At 31.5% G+C, this 24,303-nt stretch overlaps 2 protein-coding genes across 3 annotated transcripts in view; one reads left to right on the top strand and one right to left on the bottom strand.

Annotated features, from left to right (window-relative positions):
• Got1 (Glutamate oxaloacetate transaminase 1) overlaps positions 1–169 on the bottom strand; it is a 2,971-nt gene extending 2,802 nt beyond the window's left edge. The window contains exon 1 of the mRNA XM_017898304.1: positions 147–169. The gene's annotated coding sequence lies outside the window, so the exon portion shown is untranslated. The remainder of the gene's footprint in view (positions 1–146) is intronic.
• A 152-nt stretch (positions 170–321) lies between these two features.
• Positions 322–24,114, top strand: drpr (multiple EGF like domains draper). 2 transcript variants are annotated; one of them, XM_017898268.1, is made up of 18 exons: positions 322–428; positions 17,693–17,939; positions 18,344–18,470; positions 18,552–18,720; positions 18,962–19,208; positions 19,296–19,416; positions 19,496–19,633; positions 19,732–19,911; positions 20,000–20,327; positions 20,826–20,933; positions 21,184–21,348; positions 21,712–21,918; positions 22,369–22,524; positions 22,725–22,901; positions 22,991–23,101; positions 23,166–23,375; positions 23,461–23,643; positions 23,727–24,114. In XM_017898268.1, exons 2-18 carry the CDS (start codon positions 17,848–17,850, stop codon positions 24,011–24,013), a joined length of 3,006 nt encoding a protein of 1,001 aa, XP_017753757.1. In that variant the 5' UTR covers positions 322–428; positions 17,693–17,847; the 3' UTR covers positions 24,014–24,114. The 2 variants fall into 2 exon arrangements, with proteins under 2 accessions (XP_017753757.1, XP_017753758.1); XM_017898269.1 differs by lacking the exons at positions 20,826–20,933; positions 21,184–21,348; positions 21,712–21,918.
• Positions 24,115–24,303: the final 189 nt, after the last annotated feature.

The raw sequence follows: 24,303 nt of genomic DNA on the forward strand, positions 1-24,303 counted from the left end.
TATAAAATATAAATCACATTCAGATTCATGATTAAAAATGCACAAAACAATTATAAATGCTGATTTATATATTTATGCAAGAAAAAATATAAATTTTCTAAAATATTAAAAAATAAGACTGCAATAAAATAATTGAAATTATATACTAATAACGAATTTTTTTTATTATTAATGGTTAGGATAAGTGAAATTTTTGGAATTCCTGTTTTATCGATTGATCATTTTTACCGTTATATGCGCTGTTGTAGAGGTCGCCATGTGCATTTATGTATTTTAGTCGATGTTAAAATCAGCATAGTTCAGTTGAAAATTGATGAGTGAAGTATATGTGTCGTGTTTCTCTGTGACAATTATTAACTTTTTTCTGTTGTATGTTTCGTGTCCATGGCTGCGTATCTTCAAGTTATTGTGCGAAAAATGATATCAAAGTAGGTACAGATTACGAATCTTCATTGAATTTATACCTTCAACTATGATTAAACATTTTAAAGAGATGCTGTGTATTATTATGATCGATTCTCTGTTGTAATATTTTTATAAAGTGTTCTCTTTCTTGATTATTATTCAATCGTTTAAAACACACGATAGTACTATATTTAACTATTCTAATTATTTCAGTCACAGTCATAAAAAATGTTAGCATACTGTATTAAAATAATCTAGCTGTAAATTAGATATTAAAAACAGTTGGTGTATTTACGGTCAAGACATACTTAATAATTATATTACGATGTATAGCTATATTTATCAAAATGAATTCACAACTTGATTTTATTATCGGATGAAAATAATTCTTTTTACTTTTTAAATGTATTGTAATATTCTCTAAAACATAATTTTATAATAAGTAACTGCTGAAATATTTACTTTGTTCTTTTTTGTTAAATTTAGAGTAATTAATTAACTCACTTCATTTAATCCAATTTATAGAAGCAGGTAAAAAATATGTAAAAATTAGATGAGATACTATTCGAAATTTTGAAAAATATTTTTTCAATAAATTAGCGATCAATTTAAAATTAATTTTTTACTATCTATTTTGAATAAGTGCTTTGATCTGTTCTTGCGTACGATGTTCGATGTTGTATATATTTAAATCATAGTTGATTTTTAACATCAAGTCATTGATTCATTGATACGTTATCGATGTACTAATAATGTAACAAGAATATTGTGTTATCTCATGCAAAAAATAGGAAGAACGCTTTAGAATCAAAATATAAATTTCATTCTGTAAAAAACAAGTTTAAAGAAACGGTATACATTTAATACACATACGTACGAACTGTACGCAAGTTACCGAACTAACTTGCATTGAATTTTATTTTCATTATTATGAAAATTTCAGTATTATTATCATTATACTTAAAAAATTTATTTAATGTTGTATACCACATTCATCGTAATAAATTATAGTTGTAAATTAATTGTTATTTTGTATGTGTTACTGATAAATTTACTACATTTCATGAAAACATTAGTATACTTGATATGTATATTAGATATAATTTGACTTCTGGTAAGTTTTCTATATTAAATTGAAGCTTTTAAATTTCTTAATATATTACTGTTTCTTGAATTTATAAATTCTTGAATTATTTATAATATGGTGTTTTACTGTAGTATCAAAGTGAAGTGAAAGGCTCTGCTTCTATAAAACTGTATGGTACTTGATGACAGGTAACGTAGAGCGAATAGGGATATTTCGTCATATCTCTATACGACATGTAATTTTCATTCCTACTTTTTCTTTTATATAATTTATAATATAATTTTGTAATCAATAAATTAAAATGAAACATTCATAATAACTTCTCGCTATCAAGAACGTTATTGTAAGAAACGAATTAGTGAATTGTTTTTATTTCATTAATTTTCTAGATCGTCAAATTTGCTTTGATTACAAACTGTGTTAGATTGTAAAGGAAATGTAAACACGCTATTAAATGTAATTGCATATTTCTATATCGACGTAGTATTTAGCAACGATATGATATACTTTTTATATCTTCTTAATGTTTTTGTTATTGGAAGATGATAATAATGTATATTATTATTGAATATATTTTTGTTCTTATGTTAGTAGTCAAATTGGTGGGTTACATAATATGTATATTTATTTATTAAATGTAAATGTATAAATGGAACAAAAAATTTAAACTATAATATGGACCGTTTATTTTGAAAGTGGTGTAAGTCCATTTTCTCTTGTTTCGAGAAAATTAAAGGTTAACATATCTGTTAATTAAAAAATTTAGGCAAATTATATGAAGTCTAGCAATGTTTCTACTGTTTTATCAATATGTAATTTGGTTATATAAATTTGTTTTAGGCGTATTTTACTAAACTGATGTATAGTTACGGGCTGCAAATGGATTTACACCACTTTCAAAATTAGACAATTGTAAAAATCGTTTAATTTCAATTTTGAAAAATCAAATATCACTTAAAATATACTTCATATTGATCCAATTTTGTTTACAAATAATGACACGATATAAAATAGAAGTAGTATTTTAAATTTTAGACGCTAATTACATTGTTAAAATTACAAGATATTGATAGTATTTACTTATGCTCTGCATGGGGCAGTGTTTCAAGATATGAATGATGCACCGAAGGTATATAAGGTAATAACTGCTTGATGTCTTTATATTTTTCATAAGTAATAGGCCTGGCATCTTGGCACAAAGGCGCCAGGGCGATTTTTTCAAATTTTAGCCGTCTTCCAGGACGTGTAGGTAATAAATTTATAGTTTTAAATTCTTTGTCCTTCATCGATGTTTTATATAAAATAGTGTATGGGGTACAAAAATTGTTTTTTCTTCGTCATCAGTTGTTGTCTTAATTAATTTAAAGAAATCGCATTTCGCACAGGTATCTTTACGAGGCAAATGGAAGTGTAACTTGAAATCTCGCTTAAAGATTTTCCTGTATGTCCATTCATTAACTGAACTCAAATTATTTTCCTTGCATTTTTCTAAGTATAAATTATACATTTTCCTTATGTTCAATTCAGGATTTAAAAACATCCGTTCTGGATTTTGGGATTGAGTATAGTGACTTTCAAATACCGGAAAGCTTTTTATGTGTTCTATCACTGTATTCGTTACTAGCTCACTAGTTCTTCTGCAAGAGCCATCCATTTTTCCACGCATGTCTTTCGGAATATTCTCATGCGCTTTTAGGATACGATCAATTCGTCCAGTAGATATTTGGAAAGTATCAATGAAAAACTTCTTACATACTAAAATGTTTCCACCAGAAGTGATCAGGTAAAATTTATAAGCATATGCTAAACACTATCTGCTATCTGCTAAGCCACCTACCTCTGTTAATTGGACTTACACCACTTTCATAATCGATGATTATGCAATTTCATTTACCGACCAATTTTTAATTGTACAAAACATGGAAATTTTTAAGAAATTAAACACGGACTAGTTATACATAAAAAATTTACTTTAAATTAAGCATGAATTACGTGATATCTCATTTTTTTCAAAAATGGACTTACACCACTTTCAAAATAAACGGTCCATATAGTTTATATACAATATAAAATATTTTATTGGAAAAATGAATCAAAGAATGCTTGATTTGGATTTCATAATAGAACAAAGATGCGTACGCAACAAGTTACATTAAGGCCGGATCGATATCGATACATATCGAAGAATCGTATCTGAATATAGCTTGTGTTAAGTTTTTGAAATTAGCGTGAGCGTCCTAAATAATTTGATTATACTGGTCTGTTTTAATTTCCTTAAAACTAATTGCAGCAATAATCGTAAAGGAATTTTGTGAAACCTGTTAGGTGTAGCGTAAATGGAAGAGCATGATAGAACGTTATATTTCTACGGTTAAGTTAGGTTATAGTTGCAAGTAAGTAGAAATGTAAAGTTTTAAGATGTTTATTTTGATTTAAGATGTAAAAAAAAATCTAGAATTTTCAGTTATTATTTATTACTCTTAAATTTCAGGTATTTAACTAATTGTCACGTATAAAAGTAACAATTATTTTTATAACATTATAACAAGATTAAAATTTGCAAATTTGAGAAAAACTGTGGGAACTAAAATGCATAATGAAAAATTAAGCAAGGAGATTGAACTAATCAAGAGCTTGGTATTGCTAGATAACTTTATTTATTGGATCATTAATTCGTTTATTCGTGTTTTACTTTTTACTGATTGCAGTATTTGTTTATACATTATTTGTGTTAAGATTAATTTCATAAATATCGTTGGATTTGAAAGTCGAAATGACATGGAATATTATTTTTTTAACTTAAGACAAAGAGTCTCTGTCCTCTATACTAGTATTCCAAAAGTGAATTTATATCATCTAACAAAGTATATTAAAAGTATATTTTCTCTTTCGTCCTCCTCCTCTGCCTTCATTTTGCATGTTAATCCTTCTTGAGTCACAAATTGTTCTACTTCTTTGTCTTGTTCAATCATTTGTTTTTCATGTTTGAGCCTCTTTATACGAAGGATTCAATAAATCCGTAAACAATGCGTTTCTGTTCACGGAAATATTGTCGTCGGCCATTGTTCAAGAGTAATCGCGAAGACAAAGGTGATTCTGCTGTTCGTTGATAGAAGAATTCCAGAGAAAGAAGTAAAGATCTGAAGACAGACGTAATGATTTAATTGAATACTTAAGTACTCGTAGTTTGATTCTTTTTTCAATTTTTCTTGTTTACTCTTGAAAATTTCCTGTCGTATATTTTCAAAACATTAACGTTTTTATTGTTTAAACTTCCTAGGTATTAATATAATTTCTTCGTAAGCATTTTCTAAATAGAAGCATGAGGTGGCGTTTGAGGTTAGGATTAGGTAGATTTTCATAGGGTAGATTTTGGTTAGCAAGAATATGGCCAAGATTACGTTGCAGAAATTGTAGAAGCCGTGAACATGTTCGCAGAGTTTAATTGACGTATTGTGATAGTCAATTATGTGTGCCATGGTAAGCTAGAAACTATTACAGAGGTAGATGGATGTTTTGTTAGAGGTTTTCGTGATGAGTAGTATATAATTAATAACTCGGTTTGCGGTTTGGGAAGCGAGTAAACATATTCCTTCGAATCTTCAACTGTAATGATTTTTGAATAAAGTTCAAGTTTTAATTATTTTATTCTTCTTTTTATTAAAAACACTCGAATTATGTTTTCATTCTAAATTAGATTTCATATTTCACGTTCCTAGGTACGTTATGTTCCTTTTAGGATTCAAATTTCTAGATTCTATAGTCCGTAGATTATAAGGTTCTTCGTCAGTTCAGTTTTTAAGTTCTTTGGTTTCTAAGTTCTTTTTTTATGAAGTTCTTCTTTTTTTTCCCTTTTTCTTTATAACTCTAAATTGCACTTGCAATTTGTCCTTGCGACATTCGGCAAGTTAGTGAAGCGGATACGAATAGTAATATATAGGTATTTTCCCAGTGGTCTATACCGTAATTAATTAATTAATTAAGTTTTTAGATGCATAATACCCCAGATAATCAGGATTACTTTCTATTTAGGATTAATCGATAGATATTAATAAGCACGTGAATATTCTCTGTAGAAAGCAATATCTAGGTCACTGTAGGTATATATAAACGACACAATTCTAGCGAAAACATTTCAAAATCCATGTAAAACAAGGGTTAGGTTACTCTGAGTATAGCACATAATAAATTCTATTTTGTACATAAATCTTATAAGTGCTGACATTAACAATATGATTTAATTACAATATGTCTATTCTAATTCTATTTATTGCAGTATACCTATTTACTATATGATGATAGAAATACTAAGTTTTTTAAAGTGTTTTTTACAAGTTATATTAATCGGTATGCCATAATGCTAATTTTCTAATTATTCTTTATATATACTTTTCTAACAAACACTATTATTTTGCAGAAAAATAATATAAAAATTCCTAGAAAAAAGGAAATGAAAGGAAAATTAATTCCCTTACTTTATTTACTTTATTCGTGGAAGTAGTATAAACAAGGAACGAGATCATTTTCCCTGGTAAGATGGAGTTCGCGGAGCTGAGAAGGATCGGTCGTGGTATGCACGTAATGGAAAGTATAGTGAATGGATCTGTGCTGAACTGCCAGTTAGCTGTCGCAGTTGGTTGGTGTGTTCTATAAAACGTAATACTATTACATTGAACTGTGGTCAAGGATTTTTGTGCTAATTGAAAGAAAAAGGCATATCGGATTTTAAGTAAGAAAATGAAAGAATAACTAAGATAATCTTGCATCGGTAACTTGTTCTTATTATCATCAATTGTATTGTATAAATGAGAGAAGATTGAAAGGGTAAGAAAAGAATCCAGATTATTTCGTTTTAAATGTCGTGCACTTTGTATTGAAATATTAGTAATGTAATTTCATTAAATAAATTAATTGATTTTTTAAATGAAAGTACAGTTTTATTTCAATTACAATATACGTGAGTGTTGTCAAAATACTGTGCAAAGCTGCCTGTTGGCGTATCGTAAATTCGTGTTCAGTCAGAATGTTGTGCGGCTCGATTTTTATGAAGTATTTCCTGTCCTCTAATAAACAACGTTGAGAGCTAACTTCCTTGTTTCCAGCCATCAAACTCCACGAAATGTTTGCTTCTACGTAGCATCAAATTTTAAAAAATGGAGGCAAGGAACATGTATCTTTTATTTTCTCATGGACCACTTTTTTTATATCAGATAGTGATATTAAGTTTTATTAATTATTGCTTTTCATTAAAGAAAAAAGAAAGGAATTGAAAGGATTCGTTAATTTTTTCAGAGCTAGATGGTCTTTTGCTCGTTCTTCCTCAAAAAAATATGCAAAAGAAATTTCTTCTGATAATTCTTCATCAAAATGTGATTGAAAATATCATATAGATTTACACGCTATATTGTCTTTAAAAAATTTATAACACAATGTACATGAAAAACAGCTATACATACTTCATCTTCTAATTTTACCTTGCCGTGAGGTCAGAAGTCCTCGATGACACAAGCAATTCATAGTATTGCAACAGCGTTTATGAGCCTACTATTTTTCTCATACCCATAATTCGTTCACCGCTTATCTAACAAAGAAATGACACTATTGAAGTGAAAAAGGAATGATACGCTTGCACTGTCGAATTTTACAGTCGGTTGCAGCTTTCACTTCTGCCCTCATGCTTCGATTATATAAGAAAAATCGTGTAGCTTGGCTGTGATTATTCGGTGTACGAGTTTTGACTTCCATTTAAAGTGGACACATATACATAATACATTTTCAAGTTGGTGAAATTCGGGAGACAAGTCAATACAGTGAATTAATTAAAACAAGATACTTTCTTATTTATTTAGAAATAAGATAAAAATAAGACTTAGAAACAAGCTGAAATAGCAATTATGATTCAAATGAGAAACAGAAAAGATCAGTGAAAATTTATATGAGAATCGGGAAAGTAATTTGACAAAATCAATTTTATCTTTTTTGTTTTTCTTAGAATAATAAATAATTATGAGATTTCGAAATAATAAATATTTTTGAAATAATCGGTACAGGAAGTTAGATCGTTTGAGAAATACCAAGGCTTGTGGAAAATATCAATTTTGAATATAATAGCTATCTAATCTTCGAATTTTTATTTGTACTATATCGCAGTGCTAAGCAACATATTACAATGTTCTCGCAGTATCTTAACTCACAGACTGGGACAACCACGATTAGATAATAGATCGTCTCGTTTTAAAAATATAGTTCGTTGACCAAGATTGTGTTTAATTTTTTCTATCTTTTCTTTCTGATATGTATTTTGTAAATTTATTATAAATTTACTACAATACTAAAATTATTATAATTCATTTGCAGTGACAGTAATTTTGGATATCCTGTACAAACTGGATTTAAAACTAGTTCTTTACGAATTATTAATATCAGCACTTTCTCTATACCTTACATAAAGTACAAGACACCTGATAATATATATATAGCATTATAATAAAATGGAACTTATTAAATAGTATAGTAAATTCTCGTGTAATTGTAAGTGAAAGCTTATTTATTTTATAATATCTTATAATATAGCGTTTAATATAATAGACATTTTCATCTCAATCACATCTTGTGTTCATAGTCATTGAATCAGAGTTGGATTTGTGAGTGTATTCGATTTCGCTTTATTTGATTCCACTCACTATATTAATTCCGTCATTATCGACCCATAATGAGCACTTAAGAACGATTTCGTAGAAACGATTTATTTTTCATTGGAAACTGGATTAGAATTTTCTCTTTCATCCTTTGTCACGAACCTACAATGACAAGAAGAGAATCATATATGACTTTCGATCATCCACATCCTGCGTAGACAGACGATAAGTTCAATGTGTTTTATCTCGTCTGTGCAACACATCCTGTGACTCACTGTTCGTGTGGCTTGTTAGGACCCTGAATCTCTTCTTTCGTTCTCTTTTTTTTCTTTCTTTTTTTTCTGTCCTCCCCATATAAACGAATTAACTCCCTTTTAGGCTAGAAGGGTCGAACCCCTTTTTTCACGTGTTCTGTCACAGCTTGCCTGTTCTGTAACGTTCATAGTCCCGTTTCTGCACGGAGCGTACTCGTTTTCATAGTTTAATGGGATTATTTGCGTGTTCGATCATAGGAAGCGTTGGCAGATTTACCGGTGTCCCTGGTAAACGAGATTGAATTATCTTCTGCTAGATGATCCTTTGTTTCGTTTTATTCTAAAATTGAAGTTAGAGCAGAAATAGGGTAATTTAAAAATAATGATCGATGCCTTGGAGTTATTTATTTTGTAACAACTAGCGAGAAAATTAATACCTTTTCAATGTTAAGTATACATTCTTCAATGAGTAAATACTTATTCCCTTTATATGATATATTTATAATCTTATAAAGTGTTCCATTGGCTTTTCTGATATATTAACATTTTGCAGAGTAACAATTCCATTGAGCTCCAGTTCAGCAGTTCGGTATGAGAACTTTTCTTAGTAATGCAGTGATATTAAAGAGCTGTGCGGCCGTGCTGGTTAATTATGCAACATAATTGATACAAAGAGTGTAACCATCACCCGGTGACCAACTTATTCTTAATTGCATTCTCTCCATTCACCGCTGAGGGTTATACAATCTTCGACTATGTTCCCGTAGATACAATGAATAACAATTCATGCCCGACAATGAATAATTGAGTTTCTCACACTTGCTTAGTAGAAGTTCAGGCGACTAAGATTCTCTTGTAAGGACTTATAACATGTATTAACATGCTGGAGTAATTAAAACGATTTTAGACAGCTTATGCTGTGTAATCGAGTACTGGAACATGATTTACGGAGTACTCTTGTGAAATGATTTATGCGAAATTTAACTATCTTCAATTATGTATTCCTAAAAAAGGAAAGTGTTAGAGAATGCTTACTTTCTGTGGAATAGAAAATTTGTCGTTCTTGATGTATCGCTGTTAAGTATATTTATAAAATATTTAAACGATGTTTTAGCTAATTCTTCTTCCTATGCAAAATTAAAGTTGTTCAATATTTTATTTGTTATAGCAGTGAAAGCAGTGTACAACTGAATATTAATATTTTTTGTTAAATAATTCATCTTCGCACGACCTTGCTCTCTACTCTCTGATTAATTAATTGGTTACGCAAATGGACGAGTCATGTCTGACGTATTTCTAGTAAAATGTCATCCTGTCTTTAAACGTACCGCAAAGTGGTATATTGATACTTGGAATATTGAAATTGTACTTAGAAGAAGTGATTATTCGCGGATATCAATGTGTAATATTTTACTTGAATAACATATTTTATTAGATCAGGTCTAACCGTGTATAAAGATACATTTATCTTATTTGTTTTACACTTGATATCCAGTATATAAATGAATATGTAGTCAGATTAATTCTTCTTTTAGTACTAGACTAAAAATTGGCGTAAACGTTTGATTTTCAAACTTTCGTAGTATAAAGTTTCAAATTTTCAAAGTTGTAAATCTTTCAACTTTCAAGTTTAAGCCTAATACTCGCTCACACAAGATATTGAACACGTTAACGGCATTAAGTTAACAAAGCATATGACGAAACCAGAGGTTCTCGAATTTCGCAGTGGAAAATTTTGGAATGTGGACTTTTACTCTTCACCGAGTATACACATATGCATACGCGTATACATTCAAGTATGTTATATATGTATGTATGTTCATCGCATTCTTTTATCACAGCGACAATCGAGACTCTGGTATGCACCACGTTGCTTCAGGTGTACGGTGAGAATGTCAGGTTCCGATGATCAATTCAAGCCTCTTAAATAGCTCGTTCTATTTTGTTCCATAAATGAATGTGTAGTAGAGAAGCCGTTGAATTGACTCTTCCGGTGGTATCTATGTTCGTATATAATTTATGTTCGCAGGCGTTCATTGCGCTCATCCTTGACATGTTTCAAACGCACATGGATGTTTAATAAATATAGAATCATACGGAAGTTATCTCGATTAAAGGGATCGTTGTCTAAGAATATTAATAATCGTAGTATCGGAAAACAGTGGGAAAATAATTCATACTAATCAATGAACTGTACATGTCTACTTCGTAAATGTTTCAAGTAATATGAATTAAAAAAATTCGGAACGTATTTAAATTAACTTTATATTTAGCCTTAAGTCTTAATTGATTAAAAGGTATCAGTTTAACTCTGGACAAAAAGATACGTAGTTACAATGCAGAACCTTAACTTCAGTTATTACGTTAATAAATTAATCGTGGCACGTATTATCAAATAATATCACCTTGCTGCATATAAATTGGAAGATTTAATATAATTTGACTAATGTTCTTATTTTTGTCTGTCTACCAAAACGAGTTTGTATATATAATATTGCTGCTTGAACAGAATAGAGACCTCTCGCAATTATATATTTTTCATGCCATAAATTGTATAATGGGATTATTAAAATTTATGGTCCACGAATAAATATATTTTACGTTACTGTTCTGTACCGTGAAAGAATTAAACAAGTGGTATTTATACCAGTTTCGATTCGACGAGCGTCGAAGCAACGATGAATTTCATCGACCGATTATTTTTATTTCGTTTCACACGACTAAACCACACAAACAAAGCCATTGTGCGTCGAATTGCCCGTGTTAAAAACGGTAAGTTATTTTTCATTTGATACAACGACAAAAAGCTAATTAATAGAAAATGCGGGCATTTTCCATGCAACGTTGCTTGAATTCTCGTATTTGGTACTTCAGGTCAGAGGATTGGTAAATAAAGACATTTATGGCGCTAATGTACATAGTTACTATCCTCAAAGTGATTCAAACAATACATTTTTTCCAGTGCTCACTCACGATACCATTGCATTGTGTCTGTATCGAAGAGAAACGCAGGGAAATCTCATTCTTTTCCTTTCCATTTCGATCGTAGTATTTTTGTTTCTACACGTTCAACATTTTTATATTTCTCAATTTCTTAGAAAAACTGCATTATTTTTTACTTCTTCAATCCTATGTGTATATACGATTATTAACACTGGCTATGCCTTTGTATTTAATTCCTCTCGAATGAAAATATTAATTCTTAAGTAACGTAAGTTCTTAAACAATTAGGATTCGAAATACGCAAATATAGTGACCTTTTTGATGTAGTAAGATCCCAAATTAAATCGTCAACGGTGTCGATTGATTACAGCGACATCTAGAGTTGTACGCAGCATTTTGTTGTACTAAAGCTATAGTATATACAGTGTGACCCAGCAACCTTAGAACAACCGCAAAGTGATTCTACATGAAAAAACAAATCGAAAATAAAGAATAAAATTTTTTCATTCGAAGCTTCATTGTCGAGAAAATCGACTTTGAATATTCACCGGGTGCGCTGGTATATATACCGATGATCCATCCATCCAAGCCAAAGTTAAGTGCACGCGTACTCGGTGGATATTCAAAGTTGATTTTCTCGACAACGAAGCTTCGAATGAAAAAATTTTATTCTTTATTTTCGATTTGTTTTTTCACGTAGAATCAGCCTCTTCCCGGTTGTACTACCGTTGTTGGTATACCTTGTATAAAACTAAGGTACGTAGGTATTCTTCGTTCTGACCGAGGTACTGAACCTTTATCTTTGCATGTTTCTGTGAACTTGTTTGTGTAGATGCTTGAAGCTGTAAACGTTCTTGCCCGGTTTTATGACCTCGCCTCAGTATGGAAGCGACTTACTATACGGAGCTTAACACCGTTAACCGGCTACGCCGTAATTCGTGCGTGTGCATGTGTACCGACTCGTCTGGTTTTTATTCAACTTGCACCATTAGAGAGGGTTCTGTAGTTTTGCTGGCCTGGTCTACGTAAGTACGTTGCACAAGGGACTTGTTTGGCTCTGGATAACCATTACGCTTACCTTTAGCTCGATCTTATGAAACGTGATCATTGGCGTAGGGGAATAGAACTGTAGACTTTGTATATATTTTTACGTATAGTTATAGGGTCCGCATTGAACATGTAGGTGATATGAATATACCTTATAATGTTCGTACTAATAAATATTCGTGGAGTTGGAATATCCACATTTATGTCAAGCAAGGTTTTGATTCGTATAATTAATATTAACCCTTTGCACTCGGTGATTTTTTTGCTACAGAAAAACAGTATTTCGAAGACATTCTACCATAAAGTTGATGATATTTTTAAAACGATAAATAAGAAATGGTATGCATATTAAGACGTAGAATTATTTTACTTCGATATTCCACACTTCGTTGGGTAATTTTAAATTTGATATATTAATTAACATCGATCTTTAGAATCTGATTAAATGGCGCCTGAGAGTTGCCTTTCGAGAGCAAAGAGTTAATGCCTAATATCAATGTTGTATTGAATACAATGATAATGCTATACAAAAATTCCTTTGGCACTTTGAGAAAAGTTTTAGGGACAGCTTCGTTGGGTAATTTTAAATTTGATATATTAATTAATATCGATCTTTAGAATCTGATTAAATGGCGCCTGAGAGTTGACTTTCGAGAGCAAAGAGTTAATGCCTAATATCAATGTTATATTGAATACAATGATAATGCTATACAAAAATTCCTTTGGCACTTTGAGAAAAGTTTTAGGGACAGATTTAGGGCTACCTTCTGACGCAGTGGTTTAAAGTAGATAAGAGAATTCGCTGTATGTCAAATTACGCGAAACACTTTTTGGCAAAGAAACTTAACATAAAATTCGTCCTCAAACTAAAACAATTGTTCTTTCTACTTCTTGATTTACGGAAAACATGTGTTAGACTAACCTTCAAATACAAAAGTAAAAATATAATAATAATCTGGGGAGATAAGGAGTTTGATACTGTCAGTTGATCACGTGACAATTCACGTTGACTGACTCTTTCAGATCTAATTTATGACATTCTATTAAACGGAATGATATCATTATGCAGGTCGTTGAATTCGTTTCAATAAACGCTATTGTATCGTAAATAAAAAAAAGATAGAGTTCCATTTAAAATATTCCACGAAGTTTTCCTTTTCTTTACCGTTGGTAAAAAGCTTTCCTTACCAATAGAGAAGTTATTAATACCATTCCTCCTCATACTGATCAATGGATATTTTTTCTATAGCTTCGATCACTTGTCAGATATTCCAGCTTTCGCGGTAAAACGAAACACACTGTATAATACAGTCAGAACCATCATGCTATTGTTAAATGAATTCTATAGTTTCTATTGAGCTGCTTAACTTTGAGTGACATTAATGAAACAATTGAAGAACCCTGATTGGAATATTGAAGGTTATATTGATAATTCCGAATAATAATATGTAAAAAATTGTAACTATATATTTATATAACTATAACAGTCATATAAAGAAAATTTCACGACTTCAGTAACGTAACAATGAAAGTTTGAAAGTAGTTAGGTTTAAAGGATGAACTTATCAATTTACCGATTTCTCGCTGATTTCGATGATTTCCAAATATAGCGTCAATAGCAGTGTTTTGAACAACTTTTCCCTTTACATTTAGTTAGTGGTTGGCTTTAATTTTCGAGATATTAGTAAAATTGCTTTGTTACTGTTCTATTGAATTTTATCCATTCGTATGCATCCTAACATAAATTACTTAACAATACTGGAAGATTTATAATTGTAACTCTTAAACTTGCGACAGTATTCAATTATTAAGTCTCCTAAAACTCGTTTAAAAGATTCTACCGAGTATTCAAATACTGATAATTAAATTCCTAATTTTGAGCCTTTCTCTTTCGCGGAAATTAGCAACGTATGGGTTAAACGGCTGCGATTAATCATTAATGCACAGCTGTGAGTGATAGACCAAATAAAAACTGGTCACCACTACCCTGAAAAATCTCTGTGAATTACTCATAAGTTAAGCTCACGTTTTTTCAACCAACGAATGACTATACAGACTTATGATTCATGTGCAAACACGCGTAAACCATGAATGATACTCGACCGGAAGTGACAAAATGTTAACCAAGCAAGAAGATACTTTAATCAGAATCTTGTTACGACTTTTATTTCACGATTAATAACGATATCACCAGTCAATTTTTAATTAAGCAAATAAAAATGCAAATTTTATTATACTCACATTTATTTCAAGGAGTTAATCTAATGAGTTACAGGAACGAGACAAGTTGATATTCGCAGATTCTTATATCTATTTGACTCGTTATTTGTTTATGTAATTTCGTAAAAAGGAAGGAAGTATACACATACATAGGAATTATTATCACAATATATAGAAGATATAGTAACAAGTCAGATGTTATAACAAGTATGATTATTGTCATAAGAGAAATAAAAGTGTATTTTCATATAGTCCCACGATAATTGAATCTATTGAACTTGATGGATGTAATCAAGCGATAACGTTTCATTAACTTCCTGTTTTGGTCGCTGAAGCATCTTTTTATATATTATCTTTCTTGGATAATATCAATGCCACACTATTTAGAAAATTTGTTCTAAATACTAAATGGCAAGATTGGGTTCGAATACGACTTGTGATTGAAGTCTACCTCAAGGAGATGTAAAGATGAGTTTCCTCTGTAATTACTTCCTACATCCGGTATGTAGTTCCACTACTCGTGTAATTCCTTTTGAACTACGTGAAGTTCGATCGACGTGCGCAGAATGCAAACAACCAAAGAAAAAAGAGCGTTCAACATCGTAATGTGATTCCAAGGTTGCTTGAACCAGATAAAGAACGTTGAACGGTGCTCGAAACACGATCCTTGTGGGATTGATTAACAGAGAATATTTTAGTAACGAAGGAACACTATATAATCTTTCAAGATAGGAGTTCAGGAAAAAAGAAATATTCCAAAGAAGATACAAGAGAAATTGCGATAATAAAAAGATCAGTGCAAAGGCTGCTTTCATCCTCGAGAATGAGAATGATCTTCAATTTGTTAAGCCATCTTACGTTTCTAAGAAACATGTATCAAAGGATTGAGAACCCTAGCTTTATACAGGGTGAGCCAATAAACTTTATTATATTTCATTTGCAACTTTTATTATCTATTATCGAATGAACTTATATTATAGGTTGTTGAAATCTTCAGCATTTTACTACAGAAACAGAAAAATATAACGTGGCATCAAGAAATACGATGGCTATTTTGAAATATCTGGAAATTTCCCACTCACAAAGTTATAATATACATGTTACAGGCTCTGCATCCCGTAAAAGTTTTTGCATACCTCTAAAAATAATGAAGGTATTCAAAGTGGTCAAAGTTATTGATCCACTTTATATAAAGTGAAGTTAAACTGTGAAATTGCTCATATCAAAATGTGATACGATGTATGTGTCTCATCGCGTTTGCATTCTTCGATGTACTCTGGGGGGTAAATCCGCCACGCTGAGCTTCGTCAATGTTGCTTATCAAATCAATCTTGAGCAACCAATTCAATAATCGCGAGCAAGAAGAAAGGCTAAGATACGAACGAGTAGACCACAGCCGAGTCGAATATAGACGGTATCAACGTTTCAGGAGAGATTTAAAGGTGGTCGAATGTTAGACAGCCAGACAACATCAGAGTTTGAAGATATAAGAGCGACTAACTCCTCGATTTTCGCTGAAATTCGCTAAAGGACTAACGGTACCCTGATTAGTTAAATGACTAAGAGCGTGAGCAAGGACATTTCCTTATACGATAATATGCGAACACGATAATAAGACAAGCAATGATGTATAGACACTGTGGCGGCATCATTCTCACCCTCGTCACTAAATAGGTTCCAGGTTGAAGGAGGTTCGAGGATTTTCTTGCAAGTCCTCGGTAAACCCTCTGTTTCCTATATATTGAATTTCCAGACTTCCCAATAGTATCCTTGCCTGAGAGAGGGTCTGCTAGGTAGCCTTACTAATGAGTCCACTAGCCCCGGACGAAAAGCATCCCTTCTTTTTCCCGTTCGTCCCTTCCAGTCCTAATCGCCACAGTAGCCAAGAAACCACCATCAACCGCGGAGAAGGACCCCTAAACACTATTATCGAATATCAATAAGAAATTAAACACATGCTACTACTAAGATTAAAAAAGGATAGACAATTTGTGGGCAACCTTCACCGATGTTGCTCGTCTTTCGTCACAAACAAGCTCTTCATTGGATTTCTTAGAAGACGTCGCTGAGGTTCAAAGGCAATGGACAGATAGGAATGTTTACACGCCAGGCTTAGGTGTCAGGATCGAAATTGGTTAAAAAAACTACCTGTCCTTGATAACGAGGTGACGGAGAGGGAACACGCTCCTATAAGGCTGCGAGGGATGCATTTTGGGGACATTCGCTTACTAACCCAGGACAGAATAAGATAACTATAATGTGGAACATTGTCTAATTTAATTTTCTACAAATGTATGTGTTGATATATTTATTTTCGTTTTCCCAAGTGCGTATGCTGTTCCAAGTTTTGTTGGTGGTTAAAGTTTCTATTCGCCAAATTGTAAATGGCAACACGGAAGTTATGATAAGCCTTCAACACTTACACAATTTTTGCGAACCTTGCGTGACTCAGTGTGTAATATGGACATGTTCATTGATTGTTAAAAGGCAGATGTTTTATTTCACGTGCAACTAATTATTGTTCAAGTTCGATTTTCAATTGTTAAATATTCCACAGATACAAATAAGTTATACAAACTGAACAAAAATATGTTTCAATTATATGAAATGTACCATAGGTGATAAATAATACTTTCAGCATTCATGATTAACATTCAGGCTCTATTGAGTAGAATGGCATTTAGAGACTCACTGTTTTACCGTTTACAAGCGCAAGTAGGACTGTTCTGTGACTACTTTAGACCGTTATTTCCGGAAGAAAGTTTCATTTCACATCGTTGGTTGATCTTCTGCTGTCGCAATTCGAGGAAAAAGAATATTCCTACTCATTGAACAGTCCTCGACAGAGTAGTTACTATTTTAATAAATATGTGATTTGTCTTAAACAGTGACTCGGGAATATGGTTGAAACGGATAATTTACGATGGAGCTCAGGATACAGAGTCTAAAGTGACGAATGAATTTCTTTGAATTCGTAATAAACGTGCTAGAGATTACTTTTTGTATATATTTTTTGTTATTTGTTAATGTTTCTTTTATTCTTAAGAAAAATGAATAATAGCCGACGATAATTTAACGTTTATCAACTGTCTTTTCAGGATCAGAAATGTGAATGTCTGCAAAGCATGAAGATTGCTTAAAAAAGGAGATCACATAATACTCGAAGACATTGCGGGATTTTGCTCGAAGCAATGTGATATGCGTGCGAATATATACATATAATAGTTTATTATACTAAAAACGATAAGTCAGAATGACTTTATCGATCTATTTTTTGGCTGCTATTGCTGCTTTGGGGACGGTTAGCGGTCTAGAGGGACCAAACATATGTACTAGGCAAGCAACGTAAGTGGAAGAGATTTATTAATTTAGTAAAATACATTTTAATGCCATGATTACTAATTTTACGTAATTTTACGGTAATTGACTTTCACTGGGGTACTTTTTCTTAAGAAAATAATAATTATTACTACGTTTGGAATTTTAATAAAAATTTATGAAAATATGTCCAATGTATATCTTCGAAAAAATTTTTAATTTCAAAAAATATAGAAATATAGTTAATGCCCTTTATTTATCAACAGTATGTTACAAGTTTTCTACCAGATTAATACATTTTTCAATAAGTACAGTTGTAACAAAGTTAAAAGATTCAATCAGCTTTTTAACATTTTAATTATTAATGTCCCCGAGCTACCTACTTTTTTCACAACTCGTAGCACCTACTTTTAACACTTGGCTGGTGTCAGGTACACGGTAACGGTGAGGATATCGGAACAGAAACCTTACACTGTTCGAGAGAACACTTGGTGCTTCAGCTTTCCGCCGCGATGCTCTAAATACAAAGTGGTATTCAAAACAATATACAAAGAAGAGGTAAGTAATAACAAGTAAATTAAATTAAAATTAATTAAAAAGGAAGTTTTCGTGTCTAAGATCTTAACTTTGTTCCATCAGAAATTAACGAAACAGAGACCCGTGGAAGAATGTTGTAAAGGCTACACGGAGACCAATAATGGCGATCGTTGCATTCCTATCTGTTCCAAGGATTGTGTTCATGGCACTTGTATTGCGCCAGATGTCTGCAAGTGTGAGTCAGGATATGGAGGTCCATTATGCGATTACAGTAAGCGTTTGATTTTATTACTTTATTATTATTTTCAAAATTATTGAAATAATCAAATTATATATTTATTGTTTTTTTAACTAAGTAGGATAATAGTGAATTTATTGATATTTGTTAGTTTTTTAATTAATCAGGATGTTTTAACGTATGTTATTATAAGAAAAATTGTAATAATTGTATCTCGTATTTGTTACTCATGAGCGAGCAAAGTGTCCCAAATTATGTATTTATATTTCAATAGAATGTCCATCAGGAAAATGGGGCAAGTCTTGCGAAATGGATTGCATGTGCCAGAATGGGGCCACTTGCGATCCATTCGATGGTAAATGCTTGTGTACTAGAGGTTGGACCGGCAAATACTGTAATCAGGAGTGTCCTCCTAATAGATATGGGCAAGACTGTGGCGAGGAGTGCCGTTGTAGGAATGGTGGAAGCTGCCATCATATTTCTGGCGAATGTCATTGTGCTCCAGGTTATACAGGACCTCTGTAAGTCCTCTGTATTCTATTATTAACTTTGTTAAATAGAAAAATTCAATTTTTAAATTATTCGAATAATGCTCATTTTTTTTGTAGTTGCGATGATTTATGCCCGCCAGGAAAACACGGCGATGAATGCAAGTCAGAATGCAAATGTCAGAATGGTGGTTCTTGCAATGCTACAACTGGCGATTGCTATTGTACACGTGGATGGACTGTAAATATTAATTAATGACTTTTCGCAAGATTTTATGTGTTGTAATACAATTTTTTACTTAAATTTTATTGTAAAATAGGGTTCAGTTTGTGCGAATCGATGTCCAGAAAATTTCTGGGGTAAAAATTGTTCCCAAGAATGTGATTGTTACAATGGAGCTGGCTGCCATCATATTACTGGGGAATGTGAATGTAAACCAGGCTTTTATGATGAAATGGTGATTATTTACAGCTATATTCAATATTAAAACTAATTGATATTTTTAAAGTTACATTTTTACGTGATGCTCAATTATTATGAAAATAATTCTTGTAGTGCCTAAAGATATGTCCCGAAGGAACATTCGGTTTGAATTGTACAAATAACTGTACCTGCGAAAATGATGCACATTGTTTTCCGATTGACGGAACATGTATCTGTAGTCCCGGTTGGACGGGCGAAAAGTGCAATAAGCGTGTTTGTCAAAATGAATTATGGGGACCCAATTGTACAAAGGTACATGATAGTATGAAAAAATGTTTCTTTTTTTCAATGCTACTTTGAATAATACAAAATAAATAAAATATTAATAAATGTTTGCTAGGTTTGTGAATGTGAGAATGACAATACAGAAATGTGTCATCCTTGGACTGGAAAGTGTATTTGCAAACCAGGCTGGGATGGTGATACCTGTGCCCGACCTTGTCCACTTTATATGTATGGAAAAGGCTGTCAGAATCGTTGTAATTGCAAGAATAACGCGCAGTGTTCGCCTATAAATGGAACGTGTATTTGTGCAGCAGGATACAGAGGTGAAGATTGTAATGAAGTATGTCCAAACAACACTTACGGCGAAAACTGTGCACAAAAATGCGTCTGCAAGAATGGTGCTACTTGTTTACCCGAGAGTGGTCGATGCAACTGTACAGCAGGTAATAAACTACACTCTTACGAGCAAAGGAATTCTTAAATTAATTCAAATAAATATCAAAGATTAAATAATGCTTATTAAAATTGGAAGGAAATTTGATTGAGTCATGTGTGAGTAATTAAAAACGTATTAAAAAAAGTATCCTTCAAATAATAAGCATTTTCCGGTCGTACGATTTATGTGTTTACGTCTTGGTACTTTCATTTTGTTTTATCTGCATAAATTTATCTTAACTTTTAGTTATATGATCGTGAATTGCATGAGCAATTGTGATACTTTACTAATTGTAGTTCATAGTAGTATGTTACATGCATAATATTAAGTGTAGTCGTAAGTTAATATTATAAATTAATTTATTTAAATAATGGTTATTTAAATAAGGTAAGTAATATTAATTCGATAAGAATTAATTAATTTAATTGTTGTCTGTAAAACGTTTTTATTTTTTATGTTGAGTTAAATTTAAATTCCTGCATGTATTATTATTACATTTTATTAGGATGGGTTGGTGTTTCGTGTGATCGTCCCTGCGACGAGAAATCTTTTGGCAAGGACTGCGAGAGTAAATGCAAATGCTTTAACAATGCTGCCTGCAATCCACAAAATGGTAAGGGGGCTGGTTGCAACGATCATTTTTTAATTTTATAGAAAGTTAATGCTTTAATTCATTAACAAATAAGCATTAATTTTTTGAATTTTATATCTTTATCTATTTCTCATAAAATTTGCTTATATTATTTGGTTTTATTTAATTTAGTGTTACACATTTTTGAAAGACACATTTCTTAATTCTACATTTCTATTTTCATTTCGTTGCACCTGCACCAAAACACAACACTTTTTTTAAACACCTGCAGGCACATGCACATGTGCGGCTGGCTTCGTCGGTGAATTTTGTCAAGATCATTGTGAAAAAGGATTTTTTGGGCTGAGATGTACACAATTCTGTGACTGTCATGAAGAAAATAGTCTAGGCTGTGATTTTACTACTGGTCATTGCATCTGTAAGCAAGAATGGCGAGGTTTGTTCTTTTTCTTATTTCGTCGATCAATCGCCGTACATGAAAGCTTCAATATCTATCCTTTCCTTATAGTAACGTTTTAATATCTTACTTATTTCATTTCATCTGCATCATATAATGTATGTAAGATAACTAAATATTTTCAACTACTAAGTGATTTTCCTGTCTCTTTATAATTTATTTAATAGATATAATATTACTTAATGAATAAAATAAAATATATTAAATACATAAAATAGTATATGTTTTAATAATCAATTTAGTATTATTTAAAAAGAAATGAAATTTTTGAGAAAGACTGGAAAATTAGTTTAATGGCGATTTGATCTTCGATGAAGTTCTCATTTTAACGGTATAAAACAGGAATCCGTTGTGAGACAAAGTGTCTAGAAGGTCTTTATGGTGACGACTGTCATTCGCAATGCGAGTGTATGAACAATAGTTCATGTGATCCGGAAACAGGCACTTGTATTTGTGCCAGAGGCTGGGAAGGTCCTGACTGTTCTCAACCCTGTAAAGAAGGGTGGTACGGGGTACGCTGTAACGAAAAGTGTCCGGAGAAAATGCAAGGTAAAAATAACAGTACTAGTTGCAAGTGAAATCAGGCTCTCGCAGTTCTGCTAAAACGAAATTATTATTAACATTTTTGATCAGTAACTTTTAATGCAAAATGCATTTTTGTACTACATTTTGCAATATAGCGTTCATCATATGTAATTCATTAGTTTAATTAATTTGTATTTGAGCATGTACATAAATTTTTTAGCATGGAAATAGTGAAATAACGCTTTTATTATTAATGCAATAAATATTATTATTTGGTGATTTTTTATTTCTGTAGTCTTACTTAAAACTTCAAAAAACTGGTAAGTTATTAAGCTATCCGATAACTCCTATTATAATATAACTTATGTAGAGGCATACATTTTATCATTTCACAATAAATTAAAAAAATGTAATATGATATGATATTTGCATAATTTATAATTTAAGTTTTATGTGAAATATTTTATTTTTCAGGAAATGTGACCTGCGATCATGTCACTGGTGAATACGTTTGCCGACCTGGATACTTAGGTTTAACTTGCGAGCATCCTTGTCCACCTAATCGTTATGGATTAAATTGTGCCAGTCGTTGCCGGTGTAAAAATGGTGGAGAGTGTCATCATGTAACAGGTAAAGTTCTTTCTATCATTTTTTTAGTTATATTTGATCTAAATTTGATTTTATTATCAAACGATCCTCAAAAACTAACATATTTTTAAGCTCTCCAATTCTAATTGTATTATACTTATATCTTATTTTAATTTTAAATTACTATTAACTTTAATTATTACATACTTTTTCCTATGATTTTATGTATAATATCACTTCAGGTGTGTGTCAGTGTCGACCTGGTTGGCAAGGTGAGTTTTGTCAAGTATCCTGTCCAGAAGGGACGTATGGAATGAACTGCAGTCAACATTGTACATGTCAACATGGAGGCAAATGCAGATCTAATGATGGTCACTGTCGTTGTGCACCTGGTTGGACTGGAACCAAATGTACTGAGAGTATGTGAAAGCAAAAAATTGTACAAAATAATTCTGTAGAAAAACTAATGAAATATTATGACATAAATTTTTTATATTTGTAAATTTAGTTTGTCCAGAAGGATATTATGGCGATCATTGCATGGAACCTTGTGATTGCAAAAACGATTATTACATTTGTCACCCTGTTGATGGTTGCATATGCAGACATGGATATTCAGGTATATTAATTTAAATCTATTAATATTAAATTATCTTAATTGATATTGAAAAATTTTCTTTTAGGTCCAAACTGTGATGAAGAATTATTTTCGCGTAATGTACAAGAAAAAGATGAAACAGGTTATGGTAGTATGATAACAGGATTTTTATTTGCTGCGATCGTTGTTATGGTAATGACCTTGGCAGGATGGTTATATCATCGACGTAGAGTAGCAGATTTGAAAAATGAAATTGCCCAAGTACAGTATATCGCTGAACCTGCTTCCCCCCCGGGTACATATTTGAAAAAACGCTATTTTTACTTAGAAAGTGCTTTTATAATTATTATTAATATATATCATTAATATATGTTATGCAGAACAAACACAGTTCGATAATCCCGTATACGCCTATCAAGGTTCTTCTAAATTTGATGATGGAACCACTACATTGTTAAACAACTTCCAGTTCAGAAATAATCTTGGAACCAGTAAGAAAATAAATAATGAAAAAGCTAAGCTTGGAATGAATAGTTGTACAGATGATGAAGATGATTGCAAAGGTATCATTGCAAATAGTAGGAAAGATTAAACTGCATTTCCTAAAGAAAGGATAGTTAAGTTTTGTTCAATATTTTATTTTCAGGTTCGTATAATCGATATGATTTAAAGAACAGAGATGCAGATATGGGTAATCCAAATCTTAATGTATACCATAGTATCGATGAAATGGATGGAAAAAAAATTGAACACGTTTATGATGAAATCAAGCAAAATAATGACGAATCAGAATATGATCAGTTGGATAATCCAAGACCAGTTAGCGAATATAAACAATATAATCGAATGCTGAATGGTTTTTGCTCTAAATCTTCAGATCATGCAGGACCTAGTAGTTTGAAAGAAAAGGATCCTGAACGTGGTGAAACGTAAATTTCCTTTGAAACTCACAAACTCAGGTTAAATCGTGCAGGTTTAAAATTTAAATGTAATTTAAATACATATATTTTTGATGTAAAAAAGTAAATTTTTAAAAGACGTGCTTCGAATCATTAGTTTATCGATACTTCTCATTTCTCATATTAAAATCAAGTTCTTAGATATTATTAATTTAAGCCTTGAGAAATTACAAGGAAACCTTTACAAGCATAAGTATTTTGAGTTTAAAAAAAGATACAGATGTACTCCTATTGCTCAGTATATGTATGTACATAGTCAAATGA

Source organism: Eufriesea mexicana, unplaced genomic scaffold (genome assembly GCF_001483705.2).
Source record: "Eufriesea mexicana isolate 0111107269 unplaced genomic scaffold, ASM148370v2 scaffold657, whole genome shotgun sequence".
In the NCBI taxonomy this organism is placed as follows: domain Eukaryota; kingdom Metazoa; phylum Arthropoda; class Insecta; order Hymenoptera; family Apidae; genus Eufriesea; species Eufriesea mexicana.

Excerpts from the sequence above, each read along its gene's own strand:
- drpr (XM_017898268.1), top strand. The coding sequence starts at position 17,848 with ATGACTTTATCGATCTATTTTTTGGCTGCTATTGCTGCTTTGGGGACG. Across the intron at positions 20,328-20,825 it reads TCGATGCAACTGTACAGCAG|GATGGGTTGGTGTTTCGTGT; the intron begins GTAATAAACTAC and ends ACATTTTATTAG. Across the intron at positions 23,102-23,165 it reads ATGCAGACATGGATATTCAG|GTCCAAACTGTGATGAAGAA; the intron begins GTATATTAATTT and ends ATTTTCTTTTAG.